The sequence below is a fragment of the Podarcis raffonei genome, chromosome 2 (assembly GCF_027172205.1).
Source record: "Podarcis raffonei isolate rPodRaf1 chromosome 2, rPodRaf1.pri, whole genome shotgun sequence".
In the NCBI taxonomy this organism is placed as follows: Eukaryota; Metazoa; Chordata; class Lepidosauria; order Squamata; family Lacertidae; genus Podarcis; species Podarcis raffonei.
The window spans coordinates 2,668,078-2,687,672 of NC_070603.1; the positions used below are offsets into that span (position 1 = coordinate 2,668,078).

The 19,595-nt window shown below is 44.6% G+C and overlaps 2 protein-coding genes across 10 annotated transcripts in view; one reads left to right on the top strand and one right to left on the bottom strand.

Annotated features, from left to right (window-relative positions):
* The window catches only part of NCKAP1L (NCK associated protein 1 like), a 102,579-nt gene that overhangs the window by 65,538 nt on the left and 17,446 nt on the right, over positions 1 to 19,595 (bottom strand). Inside the window, exon 1 of one of the 3 annotated variants that reach the window (XM_053369983.1) lies at positions 1,746 to 1,854. The exons of 1 other annotated variant lie outside the window; for it this stretch is intronic. The gene's annotated coding sequence lies outside the window, so the exon portion shown is untranslated. Of the gene's footprint in view, positions 1 to 1,391; positions 1,506 to 1,745; positions 1,855 to 19,595 lie in introns of those variants that run through there. One more of the 3 variants, XM_053369992.1, reaches the window with a different exon arrangement.
* The window catches only part of LOC128404428 (gametocyte-specific factor 1-like), a 148,510-nt gene that overhangs the window by 14,101 nt on the left and 114,814 nt on the right, over positions 1 to 19,595 (top strand). Inside the window, exons 1-6 of one of the 7 annotated variants that reach the window (XM_053370102.1) lie at positions 2,900 to 2,987; positions 7,335 to 7,461; positions 9,447 to 9,573; positions 10,888 to 10,974; positions 12,261 to 12,303; positions 16,998 to 17,191. In XM_053370102.1, coding sequence (XP_053226077.1) covers positions 7,369 to 7,461; positions 9,447 to 9,573; positions 10,888 to 10,974; positions 12,261 to 12,303; positions 16,998 to 17,058 — 411 coding nt within the window. In that variant the 5' untranslated portion in view covers positions 2,900 to 2,987; positions 7,335 to 7,368 and the 3' untranslated portion in view covers positions 17,059 to 17,191. Of the gene's footprint in view, positions 1 to 2,899; positions 2,988 to 3,103; positions 3,311 to 3,392; positions 3,414 to 7,334; positions 7,462 to 9,446; positions 9,574 to 10,887; positions 10,975 to 12,260; positions 12,521 to 16,450; positions 16,494 to 16,997; positions 17,192 to 19,595 lie in introns of those variants that run through there. The other 6 variants (XM_053370092.1, XM_053370110.1, XM_053370073.1 and 3 more) reach the window with 6 other exon arrangements.

Consider the following 19,595-nt stretch of genomic DNA (forward strand, 5'->3'; position numbering starts at 1 on the left):
CAAGCTGGACAGTGGATAGAAATTATGGAGGTGAAGCTTGTTAACGGAGAAATCTGAGGGCTCCCTTGGACAAAAAACAAGGACACCAGCCAGGAAGACCAGAGCAAAACAGCAGCCAGTAGGCTTGGTCTTGATTGAAGACTGTTGCGACTGGACTCCCACCTGCCACCAGGTGAAACAAGATGGAAGTCCAGAACAAAAGAAGACCCCAACTTTTATTAGTTGCTAACCCCCCAAAATACACCCCTAAAACTACACAACTACATCACTGATCCATCACAAAAAGGAGGGGTTGCGGGAGGAGTTTGTGGAGGTAACATGAGTATCTACTGTCCTTTGTTCCAGTCGAGTTGAATCCACTCCCATATGTAAGTTCTTTGTGTCCTTGATGGTCTTCTGTCTAGGACCATCAAGGTTGGCATGCCAACCGGGCAGGGCTCCTGCGTACATGTTGGTACGCTCAAGGGCTCAAGGGATTATGGCCGTCCTGGATCAAACCATCCCCTTTTGATAGTCCTTCCTACATAGAGCAAAATAAAAATGGAACAGTGCAGATCCGATGTATGGTTGATTTTCTATGAATTTATAACAGAAACATTGCGTATGTCATGTGTGAGTGTGTGTGTGTGTGTGTGTCAAGTTTGTACAAACTAAATGATTGGGGGTGGGTTCCTGCAACAAGCTGCTGAACTTCTGTCCATTGAGTAGCTGTTAAATACCACCAGACAAAAAAAACAGAACAGCAATGACTGATTTAATTATCCTGCTCTTGTGCGCGCTCTCTCTCTCTCTCTCTCTCTCTCTCACACACACACACACACACATTTTTGGGAAGCAGTTAAGGGCACTCACTATGAGAGTTACACCATTTTACGTTTAGATTTGTATTCCACCTTTCCTCCAAGGCACTCAAGGGTGGGCAGTTGTTGCTATTATTTACCGTATTGGCCCGAATATAAGCCACACCCAAATATAAGCCACAGCTTTAAAATTCGAGGGGGGGGGGAGAAAAAAAAATACAATACCCGAATATAAGCTGCTGTCTTAAAATTCTGCAGGCACTCACACCCGTTCCATTTTACCGTATGTCTGGTTCAGCAGCGGTATCGTAAAAGCCCATTTTTGTATGGTCGCGAATTTAAGCCATGCTTTAACTTTTCACGGTCAGAATTTGAGGGGGGGAGTGAGGCTTAAAAATAAAATAATTATTTAAAATAATTAAAAAATAAAATAATTATTTAAAAATAATTTTAAAAAATAGATTTTTTATATTTAAATCAGATTTTTTTAAAAAAATAAAATAAAATGCTTTTGGAGGAAAAATCTTTCTAAAGATAGTTTTCTATTTAAGTTACCAGTAAGTGTGAAGCAGTAAAAATGAAAGTGCAAACCTTGTGAGCAGAATACTCCACAAGTCTTGGGATCTTTGTGAAAGGATTGTGCAAGTCAGTTGCATGTCTGTGCAACTCGGACTTGAGGCAAGTGCTGAAGGCACTTCAGGGCTGGCAACCTCTTCCCAATCCCACCGGGTCCCAACAACTGCACTGACACTTAACTCTGCAGAATAGGCACCTGAATGTAGAAGCAAATTCAAAGGGTGGTGGAGGAGGAGGAATTAGTAACAGGGATCTGTAAGACCTTGGCGAGACCTTGAAGTGCTTGCCAGTCAACTAATAAGAGTTCACTGGTTCCAGGCCCTTCTTCCCAGAGCTCGCCTGACATTGTCCAAACGATAAAGTCTCTACCTGGAACTTCAGTCCTGACGTTCTCCGCTCAAGTCCTTGTTTCCCCTTTTCCAGCTTTCCACCAGCCTGTTTCTCCTCAGCCTGCTCTTACTGCAAGCCTCTCCCAGCCCAGGCCTACCAACTGTATCTCCCCCCCCCCCCCGCCCCTCTAGAAAAAGTACAGCAAAAAAGCTGTCCAAATATACAGTAATACCTCTGCAAACGTCCGCCTTGTCTAGCGTCCATTCCAGCAAATGTGCACAGCAAACCCGGAAGTACCGGGTTACTTCCGGGTTTGCAGCTCACACATGCACAAACACGCTAAATTGTGCTTTGCGCATGTGCAGATGCACAAGCCACTCCATGCACGTGCGCAGACACAGAACTTTGCCCTGCGTCCTTTTTGGCTAGCGGCCGGGGCTCCAAAACAGATCCCGGCTGCAAAACAAGGTACGACTGCAAACAGTTAAACTTATTAAGCCTTGCAATAATGTATTTCTAATGATAAAACCAAATCAGTAATTTTTGATATAACTGTAAAAACTACTCTGAAAATTTATTATTCCAAAAATGAAACCTTATACCAGCAAGAATGAGTCTTTCTGTTAAAAACAACAACTTCAGATCGTATAAATCTTTCGCCTTTTAAAAAGAAAAAAAATTACACCAAATCTTACTGACTAGTGATTTAAATAATTTTATTTAAATCAAATCCACTGTTTCAAACGGCAAATAACATGGTAACTGTTGGGGAAGGAGGAAAGAACTCATATTTCTGCTATCAAGCATGGTTGTTTATTTTCTGAGGAAATATATTTTTCAGTGTATAATACGCCCCCATGTGACTTTGCGGGACTCAAATTTAAGAAAAGAGGGGTGGTCCTCCAAAGTTGTTGAGCTTTTTTGGGGGGGGAAATGCCAAAAATAGCTCCCACGACAGACCAACAATGCCACTCACACACATCGACAAAGCGAACTATCCTCTGTTCCCTCCCTGACAAAAGCAGCAAATCGCTGCAAGGACAGCAAATCAATACCAGCCCTTGCCACAGCTACCAATAACAATCTCTGACTCACAGCAGCAACCAATCCCACGTTCCCACAATGCACTACACATGTATGGTGACCCCAAATTTTGAACATGATTTTTGAATTAAAAGAATAGTCTTACACATGGAAAAGTGCAGAAGTCTTCTATCTGACTAATGTGCCAGTTCCCACCAACTGGCAAGGCACAGCTGCCCAAGGTTGTAGCTTGGAATGGCAAGTATGCAGATCCATGTGCACAAACTATTGCTCTCTCTTAATGAGAGGAGAGGCCCAAGGCCATGCGAATTCCCTTCCACGCTGACAAGACTTGCCTTTAGAGAGAGAGTGAAATCTATCAGGTATCTATGGCTTTAATAGGTGCCTTAGTTACAATGATGTCACAAAGTTCTTCAGAAAGCCACCATCCCATTGGCTGGATTTACAGTTAAACAGCAGGGTAAGTTGAAAGCTGAGTCACTTTGGATTCAGCAGCTGTTGACGCCAGGCTCTTTGATTTGGTCAGCCCCTTATCTCAAAGCCAGCCAGCTGCAGACAAGGCAAGTGCTTCCATGTATTATCAGATAATGGGGTTGGGGTGTAGAAAAGGCTATCAACGAATCTGAGTCGAAAGTAAGGTGCTCTTAAGTTGTGTGTGTGGAGGTAAGCTGAAAGACTTGGTATTATTGTTGTCTTCCCTTTGTCTATCTTCTATCCTGGAACCCATGTGGTTCCTATGGTGTACCCTCTCTTACCTAGGAAATGACTTGAGGCAGCCCTGCTTAGCTTTAGCAAGGAGTTGCTTTCAAACTGCACCTTGGGACACTGTATGTGGCAAGGCTTTCTGGTTGTGTTTAATTTCGTATAATTTTAATTGTGGGAGATTATCCTGGGACTGTGAGGGGACCTGATGGGGTGAATCAAGGGTTAATTCCAGCCTGAGGAAATGCACTGAGATTCAAGGACATGGTTAACATGGGCCTTCAGTGGGTCTAACCTTAATTTGGAGACAACCCCATGAGTTTAAAATCTTCATATAGAGAAGAAAAGTAATTCATTACTGTGGTTAGTGTTTAACCAGAGATGATGGCAGGATGTTTGATAGTGCGGAGAGGATTGCTAGCATTATTATTTCAGCTGTTGAGTTGGGGGATTCCAATGCTGAAGGAGCCAGGCAAGTTTCTAGGTGAGTTAAGGGGCCCAAAGTACAATTTTGAAGCTGGTTAAAGGTAAAGGTAAAGGTACCCCTGCCCGTACGGGCCAGTCTTGACAGACTCTGGGGTTGTGCGCCCATCTCACTTAAGAGGCCAGGGGCCAGCGCTGTCCGGAGACACTTCCGGGTCACGTGGCCAGCGTGACAAAGCTGCATCTGGCGAGCCAGCGCAGCACACGGAAACGCCGTTTACCTTCCCGCCAGTAAGCGGTCCCTATTTATCTACTTGCACCTGGGGGTGCTTTCGAACTGCTAGGTTGGCAGGCGCTGGGACCGAGCAACAGGAGCGCACCCCGCCGCGGGGATTCGAACCGCCGACCTTTCGATCGGCAAGCCCTAGGCGCTGAGGCTTTTACCCACAGCGCCACTGGTTAGTAGCTTCTTATTTGTACAAGTTCAAAATGAAGCACAATCAGAAAACTTAACAAGGAACCAAGAGTTTATAAGCCTCTAATCTGAAAAACAGAAGTTAATCCTACCCCCTGGGAGTGAGAACTTTTTTTAGCCCCCAGGCCAGATTCCCTTGGGCTGCATTCCAGGGGTGGATGGCCAAAGGCAAAAGCAGGTAGAGCGTTAAAGGTTACTTTTCTCTCTGTTTAGTAAACTAGTTTATTCACACCTCTCTCTACCCTCCATCCAGCAAGCAAGAAGCATTATCAGAGTTCCAATGGCACATTCCAGCCAGGAGCAAGCACTAAAGGAGGCCACAAGCAGGGCTGGTTAGGGCTGTGGCCCGGTGGGTGGGTGTCACACACATCTGTCAACATTTTACAAAAGAAAAAAGAGCATTGTTAATCTTGAAGTGATCAATCTGCCAAAGATATAATATGTGGTAGGTCAAAGCTGGGATTCAGGAGCACACAACTACCACTCATAAAAATCTGAACTAGTCTGTAAAATCTTCAGTTTGTGGTTAAACCATGGGGCCAGTGTGTTTTAGCTGCTTGGTTGAACAAATAAAAAAGCTGAATAATTAATGTGACTATTGCACAGGAACATTACAATTAATGTGTGTTTACTCAGAAATCACATTGCATTCAGCAGACTGTACTCCCAGGTTAAGTGTCAATAGGATTGCAGTTTGCAGAACCCTGAAATATTTTGTAGCATTTATTAAGCCACTTTGGGGCACTAGTGCTGGAAAGCTAGGATTAATATTTACTGAAGAAACCCCACAAAAGTCATTGGGGTATGGGCTCTGAATATCTGATGTGGTTCTTGCCTTGATGCATCTGAGGAAGTAGGCTGTGGTCCTTGGAAGTTACGCCGTAATAAATTTGTTAGTCTTTAAGGTGCCACAGAACTCCTTATTTTGTTTTGTTGTGTTTTGCTGTAAGAGACGAAGGGTACTCCTGGCAGTCCTTGCCTCAGTGACTTCAAAAGATCTTGGCTGCCTTCTAAAGTAGGCTTTCTAGTAGTCTGGGAGGGGAATTCTAATCAGGATTTCTCTGCTACTATTGCTTGAGAATGTTTCCTGCTGAGCAGAATTGTCCTGCCCAGTGGGATGCCCAGACTGTGTTTTCAGAGTAACTTATAAATCCTCCTTGTCCAAGGACAAGTAATTAGCAAATGCTTTGTTATCTGGAGATTGCTGCCCTAACTGTGTGATCTCTACACACAGCAACGATAGCTGACTTTTGCTACTGAAAGTAATGCTGGGTCCTCCTGTCACATTAGTATAGCTCCAACAGGCCTGATATAGTCATTCTCATTCTCTCTCTCTCTCTCTCTCTCTCTCTCTCTCTCTCTCTCTCTCACACACACACACACACACACACACACACACACACACACTTTATTTTTATCTACTTCATTGCAGTCCTGACATCCCTCCATAGACAGTGAGGCAGCACACATTCTTTTCCTCCACAACCCCCTGCAGCAATCCTGTGAGAGTAGGTACGGCTGAGTGTGTTGGTGCCAGGTTTGGGGGGGGGGCTCTTCGGTACAACTCCCTCCCATAGCCTGTCTACCTCCTTGCTGAAAAGCATAAAGAGGAAGCCCATATCACCAGGATGGTGAAAGCCAAAGCAGACTGTGAGCAGCTCCAAAGTAATTTCTTCCAGCTAGGGAAATAAAATGGCAGAGGAGGATGTTGCATGTCACTTACCACGATGTCACTTTACTCTTTAAAAGGCAACCCCAAATTTCCTTGTAACAGCAATGACACGGACCTTAGAACAAGGGGTCATCATTGAGCTATCAACAGCGTGTACTGCAATGGCAAAAGCAAAATCCATGCTTTGTAAGGGGGAGTATTGGGAAAAGTATTGAAAATAAATCTGACAGGACTGTAATGCCTACTATGCTAAAGTATGATAATTATTATTGTATTGCTCTGTACTGTGAGGTTGGTGCATTCCCAAAAGGGCACAATACAGCTGGAAAAAATGCAAGAAAGGGGCCAATCAAAATGATAGTGCAGATGCTTATGGGGGAAAGCTATATTGTTTGAAGATACTTTCTTTAGAAAATAGGACATATAATGGAGGCTTGAGTTATGAATGGTAGCAGAATGGTTGGCAAACATATTCCCTTGCATAATACTAAAAGTTGCCCAATTAAACTGGCATAAATATAGGAGTGACAAAGGTATTTTTCACAACACATAATGAACAGGGATATCATTGCCAAATGTGGTGATGTGATGGTTTTATAAATGGGACAAGACAAACAGAAGTGTACCTAGGGTCCCTTGTGCCCTTGGTAAAGAGCTGTATCAATACCCCCCCCCAAAAAAACTTTACTGTATGCCTTTGTGCTGTGGTGCAAGGATGGGAAGCTGCTTCTGCATTTGATCTCCCCATGATAGCAGTGGCATGTTGCCATATATGTCATACACTCCATAGTGATAGATGAATTTTGTGGTGCCCCCCCAGCCTGTGCCCCCAGCAGAAGCCAGTTTATCCACCCACTAGGTACACCTCTGTACACTCTTACAGAGGACTAGTGGGTCAACAGCACTGGCATCAATATAAATGTAATCTCCAAATCTTTTAAACAAGGATTCCTCCAAAAACTTTGAGGGGAAGGGGCAGCTAACAAGGGAGGGCTGTTTGCCTTCATATCCTGGTGGTTGATTTTGAATCTGGCTATCAATTGCTAGAAATGGGATGCTAATAATAATAATAATAATAAATTTATTTATACCCCATCCATCTGGTATAAATGGGCTAGACCAGGTTGACATGTGGTTTGATAACCAGGGCTCTTGTGCTCTAAACTAATGTCTGAAATAAGTTCAGAAGCAGCACTTCTGAGCAAATAAGCTATCTCAGCAGAGGGTCAGATTCTTAGGCTTCAGACCATGTGTGTCTCTTGTATGGTTTTGCCCTGATGCTTTGTAACATCTCATTCTTAAACACTGCTAGGAGCACAGTACGCAGCCAGTCCTATATTAATTCCATGGATCCTGAACGGCTTGTCCAATGCCCTTATGATAAGAACCACCAGATCAGAGCCTGCAGGTTACCTTACCACTTGGTGAAATGCAGAAAGGTAAGAGGAGGGGGGAAAGAAGGGCATTGGTAGGGTACCACAAATAACTTCTCTTCTTAAAATGGTCTTGCCCATCTTGGATTTGTAGGAAATGGTTGAAGTGTGTTAATTCACCACAGAAGAATGAGCTACCCTGGCTCCTATGGGTGAAAGCAAGCAGAAATCTAATTACCACTTTGTGCATTGGCTCCCTTTTCAAAAGCAGGGTAGGTTAGCTCTGATCTGAGGTTATGTGACATGTTGAACATCCAAACAGATGTAAACAAGTTCAAACAAAATTGCACAATGACGCCATTTGAGCAAGTCTAGAGTCTCCTGTTTGGTACACATGTTCTTCTATTGGAAGGACTCTTAATTTTAACAATTTTGTTTTTGTGACCTTGCAGTGAGATACTGTGTGGTTTTTAATTCTGATAACATGCCCCGTGATAGCTTCTTGGTATCACACCTATATCAGTGTGACCACCAGAGTTGCACAGCACCAGCAGAGTAGTCTAGCAAAGCTTCAGAGTCTTCTCTTCCTTTTCGAGCTGTCAGCCTTTCCAGAGTCAACAGTGAAGGAAACTCCTTGACCACAACACAGTTCAGTGTAAAGTGTTTTATTGCTTCAAGACACAAGACGATTCAAACACACTATATACATAAAGTTAAGAGATGCTCGTGCATCATAAACTATGCTATAGTAAGCTGGTCTTAGAAATTAAACTGAAGAGATTCAAATATACAAAGAGGTCCACATTTGAGGAGAGATGCACCACTGCCTTTTGCTGCTGAATGCAGCCTTGGCTTTATAGCTGGCAATGCACAGACACACATTATTTGGAGAAAGGGAGATGGAGGAGTCCTGCCAAAGGCCTGTGGCCTTGAACTGTTTCCAGAGGCCCACCACAGCTGGCATCCTAACTCTGAACAGAAATCAGACATGGGGGAAGACTCAAACCAAGCAGTTAGTGCAATTCTGCACATATTTGCAAATTACACCAGCATTAATCCTCTCCTAAGTAAAGTCAATACAGATTTAGATATTCTAGAGCACGGGTGTCAAACACAAGGCCCGCGGGCCGAATCCGGCCCGCCAGACCTCGTCATGTGGCCCGTGTAGCCGCCGCCGGCCGCCAGCCTTCACCTTTTATTCTCACTTTTTTTTTTGACACAAGAAAGCCGCCTCTTCAGCGCATGCGCGGCAGCCTACAAGCCAGAGAACATCTGCCCTCTAGCGGCGCCGGCCGTTCTACACAGGAAACCTCCACTTTACATGCATTCAGGAAACCTCCACTTGTTTTTATATTGAGCGCATGCCATCCTGTGATGTGACAGATCCAACGGCTGCCTGAACAACCGGCCCTTTGAGGGTGACCAAACTGCTGATGCGGCCCCCCGATGAATTTGAGTTTGACACCCCTGCTCTAGAGAAAAGCAGTCCTAAAAATAAAAAAGGAACTCTTCTTCACAAAGTCCACAATGGTTTTTCTGGGGTGGGGGCTTACTAACTGGCACATCTGTTCATAGTGAAAGGACTTGTCCAAGTGGGATGTGGAGTAAAGAATCATTAACTTAACTGTTGTTTTTTTCAAATATACACCCTTTGTTTAATCCAGGAGTGGGGAACCTGTGACCCTCTAGATGTTGCTGGACTCCAACTCCCACCATTCCTGCGCATTGACCAGTGGCTGGGGCTGATGGGAGTTGAAGTCCTGCCACATCTGGACAGCCACAGGTTCTTCACCCCTCTCTCCTCTCTGTGAATAGGACTGACCAGGTAGCAAGGTCTTCTAGGAAAGCCATGGTGGATCCAGTGAAGAATGCTGGGTTCAATTATTCTTCTACTCTTCACTAGAGAGGAATAGAATCTATAATCATCCCATATGAAGCCAACATGGATTAAGTGGGCATGTTATCATAGTAGAGAACATCCCCTTTCATTCTTGAGTGCTGGGTGGGTTTGATGGAGGACTAGCTCTGCACTGTTAACGTCTTTTTCCCAGAACAACCAGAAGATCGCCAGAGAGCTCGCAACATGCCCCTACAACGCCCGTCACAGAGTTCCAAAGCAGGAGTTAAAATTGCACATTGCAACTTGTGAGAACAAAGTTTCTCCAGAGGTCTTGGAGGGTAAGAGAATTGCTCCTGTCTGCTCTAAAACCCAGTAGAGCATGCTGTGTATACAATATTGATGCTGCTGGTGTAAGAAAACTTAATAACTTGCTGTCTGTAGCAAAGCTCTGGGCACTCTAGGCTGGAGATACATGCTCTGATTGCACTGCATACTGAGCATTCAACTGGTTGTAAAAGCTGGGGTGAAAGAAGTAATGAATGAATTATACTGAGCAGGGTGGGTGTAATAAGCAGTATTCAGGTGGGGGGAGTGACTTGGCTGAGTGCCAGTCCATTTTCCTGAAGTGTGTGATGTAATGGAAGATGGGATTAAAATTCAAAACTAACTTGATTGAAGTACTTACTGGTCAAACAAGTGAAGGGAGAAGTGCTGTAAGGTAAGGATCTAGGCATTATGTCACAAACTATAAAACAGGAGGCTGCAATCTATAATACATGAAGTAAAGGCAGGCCTGTAGAACTACATTACAAAATTGAAAAAGAATGAATATTGAAGGATGTCTGTGTTTCAGTTCATGTAGCATTTTTGAAAGTGCAAATTGGGTAGATTTGCCTTGAAATTCAAACTGAATTGAATTTATCACCGTTCCCTAGCCGGAAGGAGCAGCCTTTATGAATGTGGGGAACAGGTATTTTCCAGCTTAAAACTCTAGTATACAATGTATACCTTCCACTAAAAATGGTTGGTTATATTTGATAGCCTAAAATAAAACTTCATATATGAAAACTGGGATATTTTGGTGGTGATAGCTATACACACAAACCACTGGTATAGCCATAACTCGCTGTAGCCCTGTTCATGGATTCAAAAGAGCCGGTGAGGGTTTAACTTGGGGAGGGGCACCAGGCATCTTTACCCCAGGCTTGGGCCCTCGGTTTTGGGTGCCCAGTGTGCATGACGTCATGACATCACGTGCAGCGTGATGTCATGACGTTACATGCGCACACCCCGGCCTGGGAACCTGACTTCCAGTGCCACTGGAAGTCAGGATACGAAGCCTCTGAGATGCTGTTTGAGGCCTTGCGTGACTTCGCAAGTTGCGTCAGGGGCCCTGAAGTATGGGTGCTAAGCACCCACAACATTTTGTGGGTGCTCAGGCACCCAGAGCCCCCTATAGTTGGCAACCCTGACCCCAGGTATGCTCATTCCACCCCTGGCCTCCCCATGTTTAAGCAGGAAAGTCTGAAAAGATGCACCTGATGTGAACACACAAACACAATATCAAAGCATGGAGCAGCCATCTCTAAAACTAGAACTAACTTCCAAAACCAAGATGCCTTAACTTTTTTCTTTTCTTAATACTTTGACAGTTACTTCAAGCAGAGGTGATCCAAAGAACAGAATCAAAGAGGTGACAGCCTGGCAGTGCCCCCCTCCAGAAGAAGACTGGGAGGCTGGTGAGTTGTTGTTGTTGTTTTTCTTCCACTTGTGCAAAAACACACTTTCCGGGTTGCACCACACCCTGGCTGAATTTGAGTGTGCTTGGCTTACTAAAAGAAAGCTGCATTTAGAATATTCCCCTCCCCCCCAACCTTCTAGCATGCTTAACCTGGAGGCACCAGCTTGGCACTTTGGTAAGGAACTGGGCCTCTGGCATGAAGAAGCCCTGCTGAATCGGACAAAGTGTCTAGCATCCTATTTCAAACAGTGGCCTGCTAGATGCTGCCGGAAATGATGACAATGGCACCTCATCCAGTGTCTGTCGCATGTTCTGCCTCAGAACATGAAAGTTTACCAGAGGAAGAAATTGAAAAGTTCATTGTCCTGGTCAGATTGTTCCAAATTATTCTAGTGACCTGCTGCTGAGGAGGCAGAATGCATAGCTTCTTGTAACTTTTATTAAAGCATTGGAGCAGTTTATTACATAAGGGCAATACTATAACAAGACGGCCCCTGGTCCATGGGCTTGCAATCAAAATGACACAAGTTATAAGGAAATACATGTGGACTCCAGAGGAAAACAAATAATATAATCTCAGGCTTAAATTTTTACCATAAACCACATATGTTTTTACCATAACAGGGGTAAAGGGACCCCTGACCGTTAGGTCCAGTCACGGATGACTCTGGGGTTGCGGCGCTCATCTCGCTTTACTGGCCGAGGGAGCCGGCGTACAGCTTCCGGGTCATGTGGCGAGCAGGACTAAGCCACTTCTGGTGAACTAGTGCAGCGCACGGAAACACATCATAATTATTAAATGACCAGCTGGAATCAAAATGGTTATTGGAAAGAGGGTCTCAACAGGGCTGGTCTCCCCAAAGAGCTTAATAGGAGTAGCCCTGTTTTCAATGTCTGCTCTGGTACAGCCTAAACTGAAGTCTAATTTTGTTTTCTTCTGTCCTCCCCATTACCTTGTTAATCGCAGTATAGTACCTGCAAAAATGTAGCTGATTTATAAATAGAATAATGCTGAAGTAAGGACAAATGAGGGTGTTACAACCATTTGCAGTCCCAGAGCAAATCTGTAACTTTTCTTCAAGGAAACAATTCATACAGGTATTCCAAAGAACATCAGGAAAACCCCACTGCTCTGAAGTGTCACTTGATCCAATTTAGACTCTCCTGAAAGCCCATCCAATCTGGAGTCTGAGTACTCCTGTAATATGCGAGTGACTATGGCAAGGGGGATGAAGTGCCCCGTTATGAGAACTCTGCCTAATGATTTTGTTACTCTCTCCTAAGATGCTGCTGAATATCCTGCTCCTCCTTTTGTTTTTGGCACCAGGTAAGACTACACAGGTTCCTTTGTAGCCTCATGAAAATCTAATTGTATTCAGAGCCTGGCTAGCAAACACCATGGATACAAATGCCAATGGAGCAAAAATGCCAACAAAGAGGATATCCCCCTCTAACCTCTGGAGGCACTTCTTAAGACGCATTCACTTCCAAGAGTAAATAATCACCACTCACTTTTGCTATTAATAAAATAGGAATCTACTCAACTTTGCTGTTGTGCCTATTTCCCACTTGGCAGCATTGGGAAAGTCAGTGTAATAGCCATCGTATGTTCTTAGACAGGCTTCCTCATCCTCAGCCTTCCAGATGTTTTGAGACTACAATTCCCATCATCCCTGACCACTGGTCCTGCTAGCTAGGGATCATGGGAGTTGTAGGCCAAAAACATCTGGAGGGCTGAGGTTGAGGAAGCCTGTTAGACTTCAACTCCTGTTGGTCCCAGCCAACATAACCAAAGGTCATCACCCAAAGGGGTAGTGTGAGTTCTAGTACTACAACAATTTGGAGGACACCACATTGGCTACATCTGCTTTAACACATAGGTGGGCTGATGTTACTTTTTACACACTGTCAGGCTGTAGTACAAACCTAAAAGACATTTATTACTGGAAATTTATCAGTTCAGCTCTCAAATATATTTCGTCAGTGGCTTTGCTCTCTGACAGAACTGGCTTTTGTGACTATATTTAACACTTATCTTGCCTCTCCATACACTGAAGAGGACTTGTTATTTTAAGATGAAGAAGACTTGTTCTTTTAAAATAAATGACTAAGGACACTATACACATAAGCCATGGAAAGGTTTAAATGGTTAGCTGGGGAACTTTGACAGCGTTAGTTACTGAACACAGACTCGTAAACAGATGTGCAACTTAAGACACATAAACACAGAATTTCACCTACAGAGAACAGCAGCAATCAGTATGTTTTTACCCCTTTCCAGCTCCGCAACTAGAGGTGCTTCCATAGTAATCCCTGTCTATGGAACTGCTGCCTTTTGTTTACTTTTTTGAACAGAGGATCCACTTCACCAATTGTACAGTGGTACATCTAGATGCAAACGGGATCTGTTCCAGAGCCCCGTTCGCATCTAGAAGCAAACTTAACCCGTGTACGCGCGTTTGTGCGTGCCACGTTTCGGCGCTTCTGCACATGCACGTGACATCATTTTGAGCGTCTGCACATGCGCAAGCGGCGAAACCCGGAAGTAACGCGCTCTGTTACTTCTGGGTTGCCACGGAGCGCAACTCAAACGCGCTCATCCCGAAGCACATTCAACCCGAGGTATGACTGTAGTTGCATTCCAGTGTTCTTTTGTTGTCCCCTGCATGGTTCCTCCATCTCTCAAACCTGCTTTGTGGTCACTTTTTATGGTAGTTGGATTAGCTAGTGTTGCAATGTGGACGGGTAAAGTTCTATTAAGGCTTTCCCAGTCCACAGTGTCTTTATTTGAAAGCTGCTGCTTTGTAAGTTCTGGCCATTTCACTGCTTCCTCCTCCCACAGCCTGGAGGATTACAGGTAGAATGCTTCTCAGTACCCCAAATGTCAATTCCTGTTTATGCAGGAGGAGTGTAAGACTTTTTTATGCAAGGGAAATAAATAATGCCCCAACTCTTATCCTGCTCACCCCAAATTCTAAACCCCTGCTTGCAGGAGGTGTCAGAATCTAGGAATTGCGTGCCACTAACCCTGGGGGTGATTGCAGAAATAGAACTTTGGATCTATTTTGAGAGACTTGGATTTATGAGAATGCTGAGACTCCTAACCTCTCCCCCTCCCAATGAGCTGGCAAATTTACAGCACCTGCTTATCTAGTTCACACCATTGTCCAAGGCCAGTCTAAAACTCCAGCAGTTAAAGTAACATTGTTCAGCTGTGCCTTCATAAGACTCTCCACTGGGGCTGGGCGATATCTGGTTTTCAACATCACAATATATCACCAGCTAAATATCCCGATATCTCACAATATATATTTGCGGCGACAGAGGGCCTTGCTGTGCCTCCCCGCGGTGGCAGAGGGTCCTGCCGTACCTCCTCACAAAGGCCAAGGGCCTTGCCGAGGCTCCCTGCAGTGGTGGAGGGCCTTAAAATGGAAGGAAGTCGTAGATTTAATAAAAATATTAAATAAACTTCCATATAATAAATTCAATATTTTCAACTAATCTAAAAGCCCCACTGAGTTCAACTAAACTTACTGTATTTTTCGCCCTATAGGACGCACTTTTTTATGGGGCGAAAAATACGGTACTTCTACTTTCCTGGGAGCAAGCCTCATTGAATTCAGTAGGGCTTGCTTGTGAGTAGAAACACATTTGCTTGCACTGCTTACTGAAAAACACCCTCTCTCATCATCTCACATAGCACTCAACCTCCCATTTCAGCATAAAGCAGCCTGCTAAATCTTCTCCCCCCGCCCAGAAGGGGCCTATCCCACCAATCTCTCCCTTTTTATCAAAGGGAGGGAGGGCAAGCAAGCAGGCAAAAGGACAGTTTCCTTTAAATAATAAAAAAGCCTTCCCTTTTAATATGGAGGAAAGCTATTTAAGGGGAACCAACAACATAAACAGCACCAGAAAACTCTTCCCCCTCTTTTTTTCACTGGTGGGGGTGAGTGTGAGGAAAGAAAGAAGTGCTTTCCTTTTCTTTGTTTAGTTCTGTGGGAGGTCCCTCCTGGATTGTCAGCAGGCTCTGCATAATTAGCTGAGCTCTAAATGGAAAGATACCCTGAAAACGAAAGCGTTCACTGCTTTGTGTGAGGGTTTATCCTCAAACAGAACTTTTGTTCCCTGCATATTGCCTTGTTGAAACACTTATCACAATGTTATTTCAATGCCAGTATAGCGATTTATCACACAGCCCTACTCTCCACCCCCTCTTACCATCACCCAACCAGAACTTTTTTTCTGGGGGGACGCAGGGGGACGCATACCCCTAAACATTTTAATAATCTTTGTACTTTTGTTCATTTACTGTATTTATTTTCCCCGATTTGAACTTTAAAATGGTGATTTTCTTGAGTCAAAATGAGAGTACCCTTAAACATCTTTTTTTAGAAGAAGAAAAAAGCACTGGTTACAGCTAAGGAGTGGCTGGCCTGAGACAACGGTGCTGCCAGGCCCCAGAAGGATAACAAACCTATTTGCCTCAATCCATCAAGCCCCCTTGCTAACTCCCACCTGGCTTCCTGCTTTCGTTTGCTTGTCTGATATTTGGAGTTGGACTCCTTAGCTGTTTCTTGGGGGGGGGGATGGTGGTAAAGTATTAAGATTAGGTAAGGCAGATTTACTCTTTTATGATGCCTGCATTATGGGGTGGGGATTTGGGGGATTTGCCTTGATTTGAATGTAGTGCCTGAGACACTTGGAATACCATGTCATATGGGGATTAACAGAGGATCCTGGGGGTGAAGAATGAATTCTTGGCTTCAACCCCGGAATCTCCTGATAATTGGGGTATATTGATTGGTCTTCCCCCTGGGTGGTCATGGCAGCTATGGGGGGGGGGAAGGAAGTGGTGGTGGAAGAGAACTGATCTGGGAAATCAGGGGGGAGGGCAGCTTGCTGCAGCAGGAGGTGGAGACACCCTGGCTTCTTCACCAGCCTGACTTACCTCTGCCTCTTGGCCTCGCTCCTCTCCTGCTTCTGGACTTCTCTCTGCCACAGACTCTCCCTGCTCACTAGAGCCTGTTACCTCTTCAGCTTCTGACACCACCACCTCCCAGTCTTCTTCACCTGGCCACTCATTGTCCCACCACCAAAACCCTGGGCTCTGAGCCTTCCTCCCTTAGGGGGTTCCCCAGCTGGTGCCTCACACCATTCCTCTGAGTCCAACCAGTCCATGACAGATCAGGATGGAGTTTACTGTCCCTCCATGACCATCAAATAGGAAAATCTGATTACCAGGGAGGAAACAATTAGCATTCCCAACAGAGCTGTGTCAACCTTTTTTCTTGCTGCCACTGCAGAAATATTTACAGGGGCAGCGGCTGATCTGGTATCCAGACCAAGTGTTAGCCACCCTTGCCTTGAGCTAAGTACACCTGTTTGGTCAGCTAAATAAAGAAAAGTCCTCTTTGAAAGCTGCAGGATTTGTTTATAATGGGTATGTCCTTTCATTTTCTTTTTCTTTAATATAGCTACTCTGGTGAGAGGAGCTAGAAATTTACATCTTCCTTTTTCCTTTTTTGAACGGTAAGTATTTTTTTAAGTACAGTAGAAAACAAGTAAAACTTTGAGGAACTCATCTTTTGGAGTGTTAAACCTGTTCAATTTGGCGAGTGAGAACAGTTGATTAGCCCTTGCTGTGCCCGGATGAGAAATCCTTGTATTAATATCTTGCTCTTATGGGACCCTTCTCCCTTCCAACTTCATCAAACTTGGCACAACTGATGCTACATGGATTCGAGAATGTATTTGGGTACTTGTGAGATCGTCTTATCCCATATGTGCCTAATCAACTGCTTTGATCTGCAGTTTTTTGTTTAGATAAGCCTACCCAGCTAGGTGGAATGTTTGCAAGGTACTTTGATCTGTTTTTAGCTTATCACTGATTTTAATTATTATTTGAATGTTTTAAATAGCTGTTAACTGCTTTTAATGATGTGACTTTATTCTTGTTGTGAACCATTTTGAGGTGCTTACAATTACATTTTATGAAATAATTTTTTTTGTCCTTCTCTCCAGAGGCTCTCCTATATTTTATCAGCTCTGGAAATCTACTGCAAAGGTTTGGGGACCATCCTAATCTACTCTGTCAGGCTACCAATGGCAAAAAAATACTCAAAATGTTACTGCAAGATCACCACAGGGATTCTCCAGAAGGAGCAGCAGAATACATACTTTTTTAAAACGCAGCTTCCTAAGAAATGCTTTTAAAAATACTTTTCCAATAAAATTTCTATAAATCTAGTTGCCTGCAATTTCCCCCTTATTCTCTTCCTCCAAGTGGCTAAGCATGCAAGCATGGTCCTTTTATCCTCACAATGGCTCCATGATATTTGGAGTGACTGGCCCAAGGCCATCTAGTGAGCTTCATATATGCATGAGATTTGAACTTTTCTCACTCGTCCTAAGTTCAACACTCTAACCCAGGGGTCAGCAAACTCTTTCAGCAGGGGGCCAGTCCACTGTCCCTCAGACCATGTGGGGGGCCGGAATAAATGGGGGGGGGATGAATGAATTCCTATGCCCCACAAATAACCCAGAGATGCATTTTAAATAAAAGCACACATTCTACTCATGTAAAAACACCAGGCAGGCCCCACAAACAACCCAGATGCATTTTAAACAAAAGGACACCTTCTATTTATGTAAAAACACGCTGATTCCCAGACCGTCTGCGGGCCGAATTTACAAGGCGATTGGGCTGGATCTGGGCCCCAGGCCTTATTAGTTTGCCTACCCATGCTCTAACCAATATACATTATTCTGGCACTCCCTCACTTAGGTAAAGATAAAGGGACCCCTGACCATTAGGTCCAGTCGTGACCGACTCTGGGGTTGCCGCGCTCATCTCGCTTTACTGGCCGAGGGAGCCGGCGTACAGCTTCTGGGTCATGTGGCCAGCATGACTAAGCCGCTTCTGGCGAACCAGAGCAGCGCACGGAAATGCTGGTTACCTTCCCGCTGGAGCAGTACCTATTTATCTACCTGCACTTTGATGTGCTTTCGAACTGCTAGGTTGGCAGGAGCAGGGACCGAGCAAAGGGAGCTCACCCTGTCGTGGGGATTCGAACCGCCGACCTTCTGATCAGCAAGTCCTAGGCTCTGTTGTTTAACCCAGAGCGCCACCCGTGTCCCTTACTTACTAGGAAGGTATTTCATAACTGGCAGAACAAACTGGCTGTTCAGCAACACAAGGCAGTAAAGGGTTTGCTGTTTTATGCAACCACTCACTTTCTAATAGAGGTCTATGTATTTCACAAAGTGGAATGAATTCTCGAAGTGGTAATCCCCAACAGCAGGAAGCAGTATGAGAATGACCTAAAACAGGCATGTCCAACAAGTAGGGTGTGATCTACGATCCAATATAAAAACTGGCAGTGATCTATCACCCAGGGATGGGTGTAGGGTGGGCGGGAGCACGCCACCAGCTGCTCCCAATGGGTGCAGAGATGGGTACAGGGTGGGCAGGTGGGCGCTGGCTGCTTCCCCCGAAGGGGCAGGGATGGGTGCAGGGTGGGCAGGCGATGCCGATCCTGCCTCACTCCTCAAACCAGCTGGGCTGCAGAGCTCTTTTCGTGCTTGGGAGCTGCTGTCTTTCTGCTTATTGAGAAGTGTGCTGTGCTGGGGGTGCCTTGGGCCCGCCATCAACCAAGATCAACCCCCTGATCAACTGATCAATCAGGATCGACGGGTTGGACATATCTTACCTAAAAGATTTGCAAGAATTGCTTGAGGCAGGCTAGAGAACTCCTGCCTCTTTCATTAAGTGCAATCAAGAGTAAGCCAAGACACATTTTAGAGATCTGTGATAGTTTGCAGTGACCTAGTACCTTTAAATACTTGGTATCTAGAAAGAGTCAGACTGTCATGACAAGCTGGGTATGGACCACAGGAAAGACATACATGGGGCAAGCAGCCCTGGAATATACAATGGATCGGATTCAGCTAAGTAGTTGCACTAGCAGGAACCAGCACTGAACCTGCTAGCTTAATGAGACTTGCTTTCCAAATCACTTCTGGGGGTGCGGATAAGGGGGAAAGGGGGATCATTTTGTCAGGCAAGCAAAAATGCTTGTGCTAATGGAAAATTTGTGTTAGTGCAACACTGAATTCCTCCCAATATGTTTCTGTTAATCTAATCCAGCCATGATGGGTGATTGCAGAGGAAAAGCTTGGGTCTGTATAACTAACCTTTTTCATAACACAGAAACACTGAGGTGCTAACCACAAGAGGATAAGGAAGACATTTGTCCAGATAATTTAGCTGATGATGAAGCTGTAATGAAGTTGGGAGGTGGTATCTGATTGAGACAAGTGGAACTTGTAAGGGCACCAATTTGTGCTGTCCCTTAGAAAAACAGAGGGAACAAGTGTATGAAATTTCTTCACCCTGAAAACTTGAATAGCACACACAATGCTCATCCCCAATCTCCATCCCAAGATAATGTAAGAGAAAGGACCACTGGATCCTGGTAGTGATGAAGTGCTTTGCAACTGAAGCTGTGTCCACACTGAGACATTAACGTGTGCATGGGTCATTGTTTCAGTGTGCATGCTTGTGCACCTTCACACACGAGTGCCTTCAACTGTGCGCCACCAAAATATGTTTCCCATTCT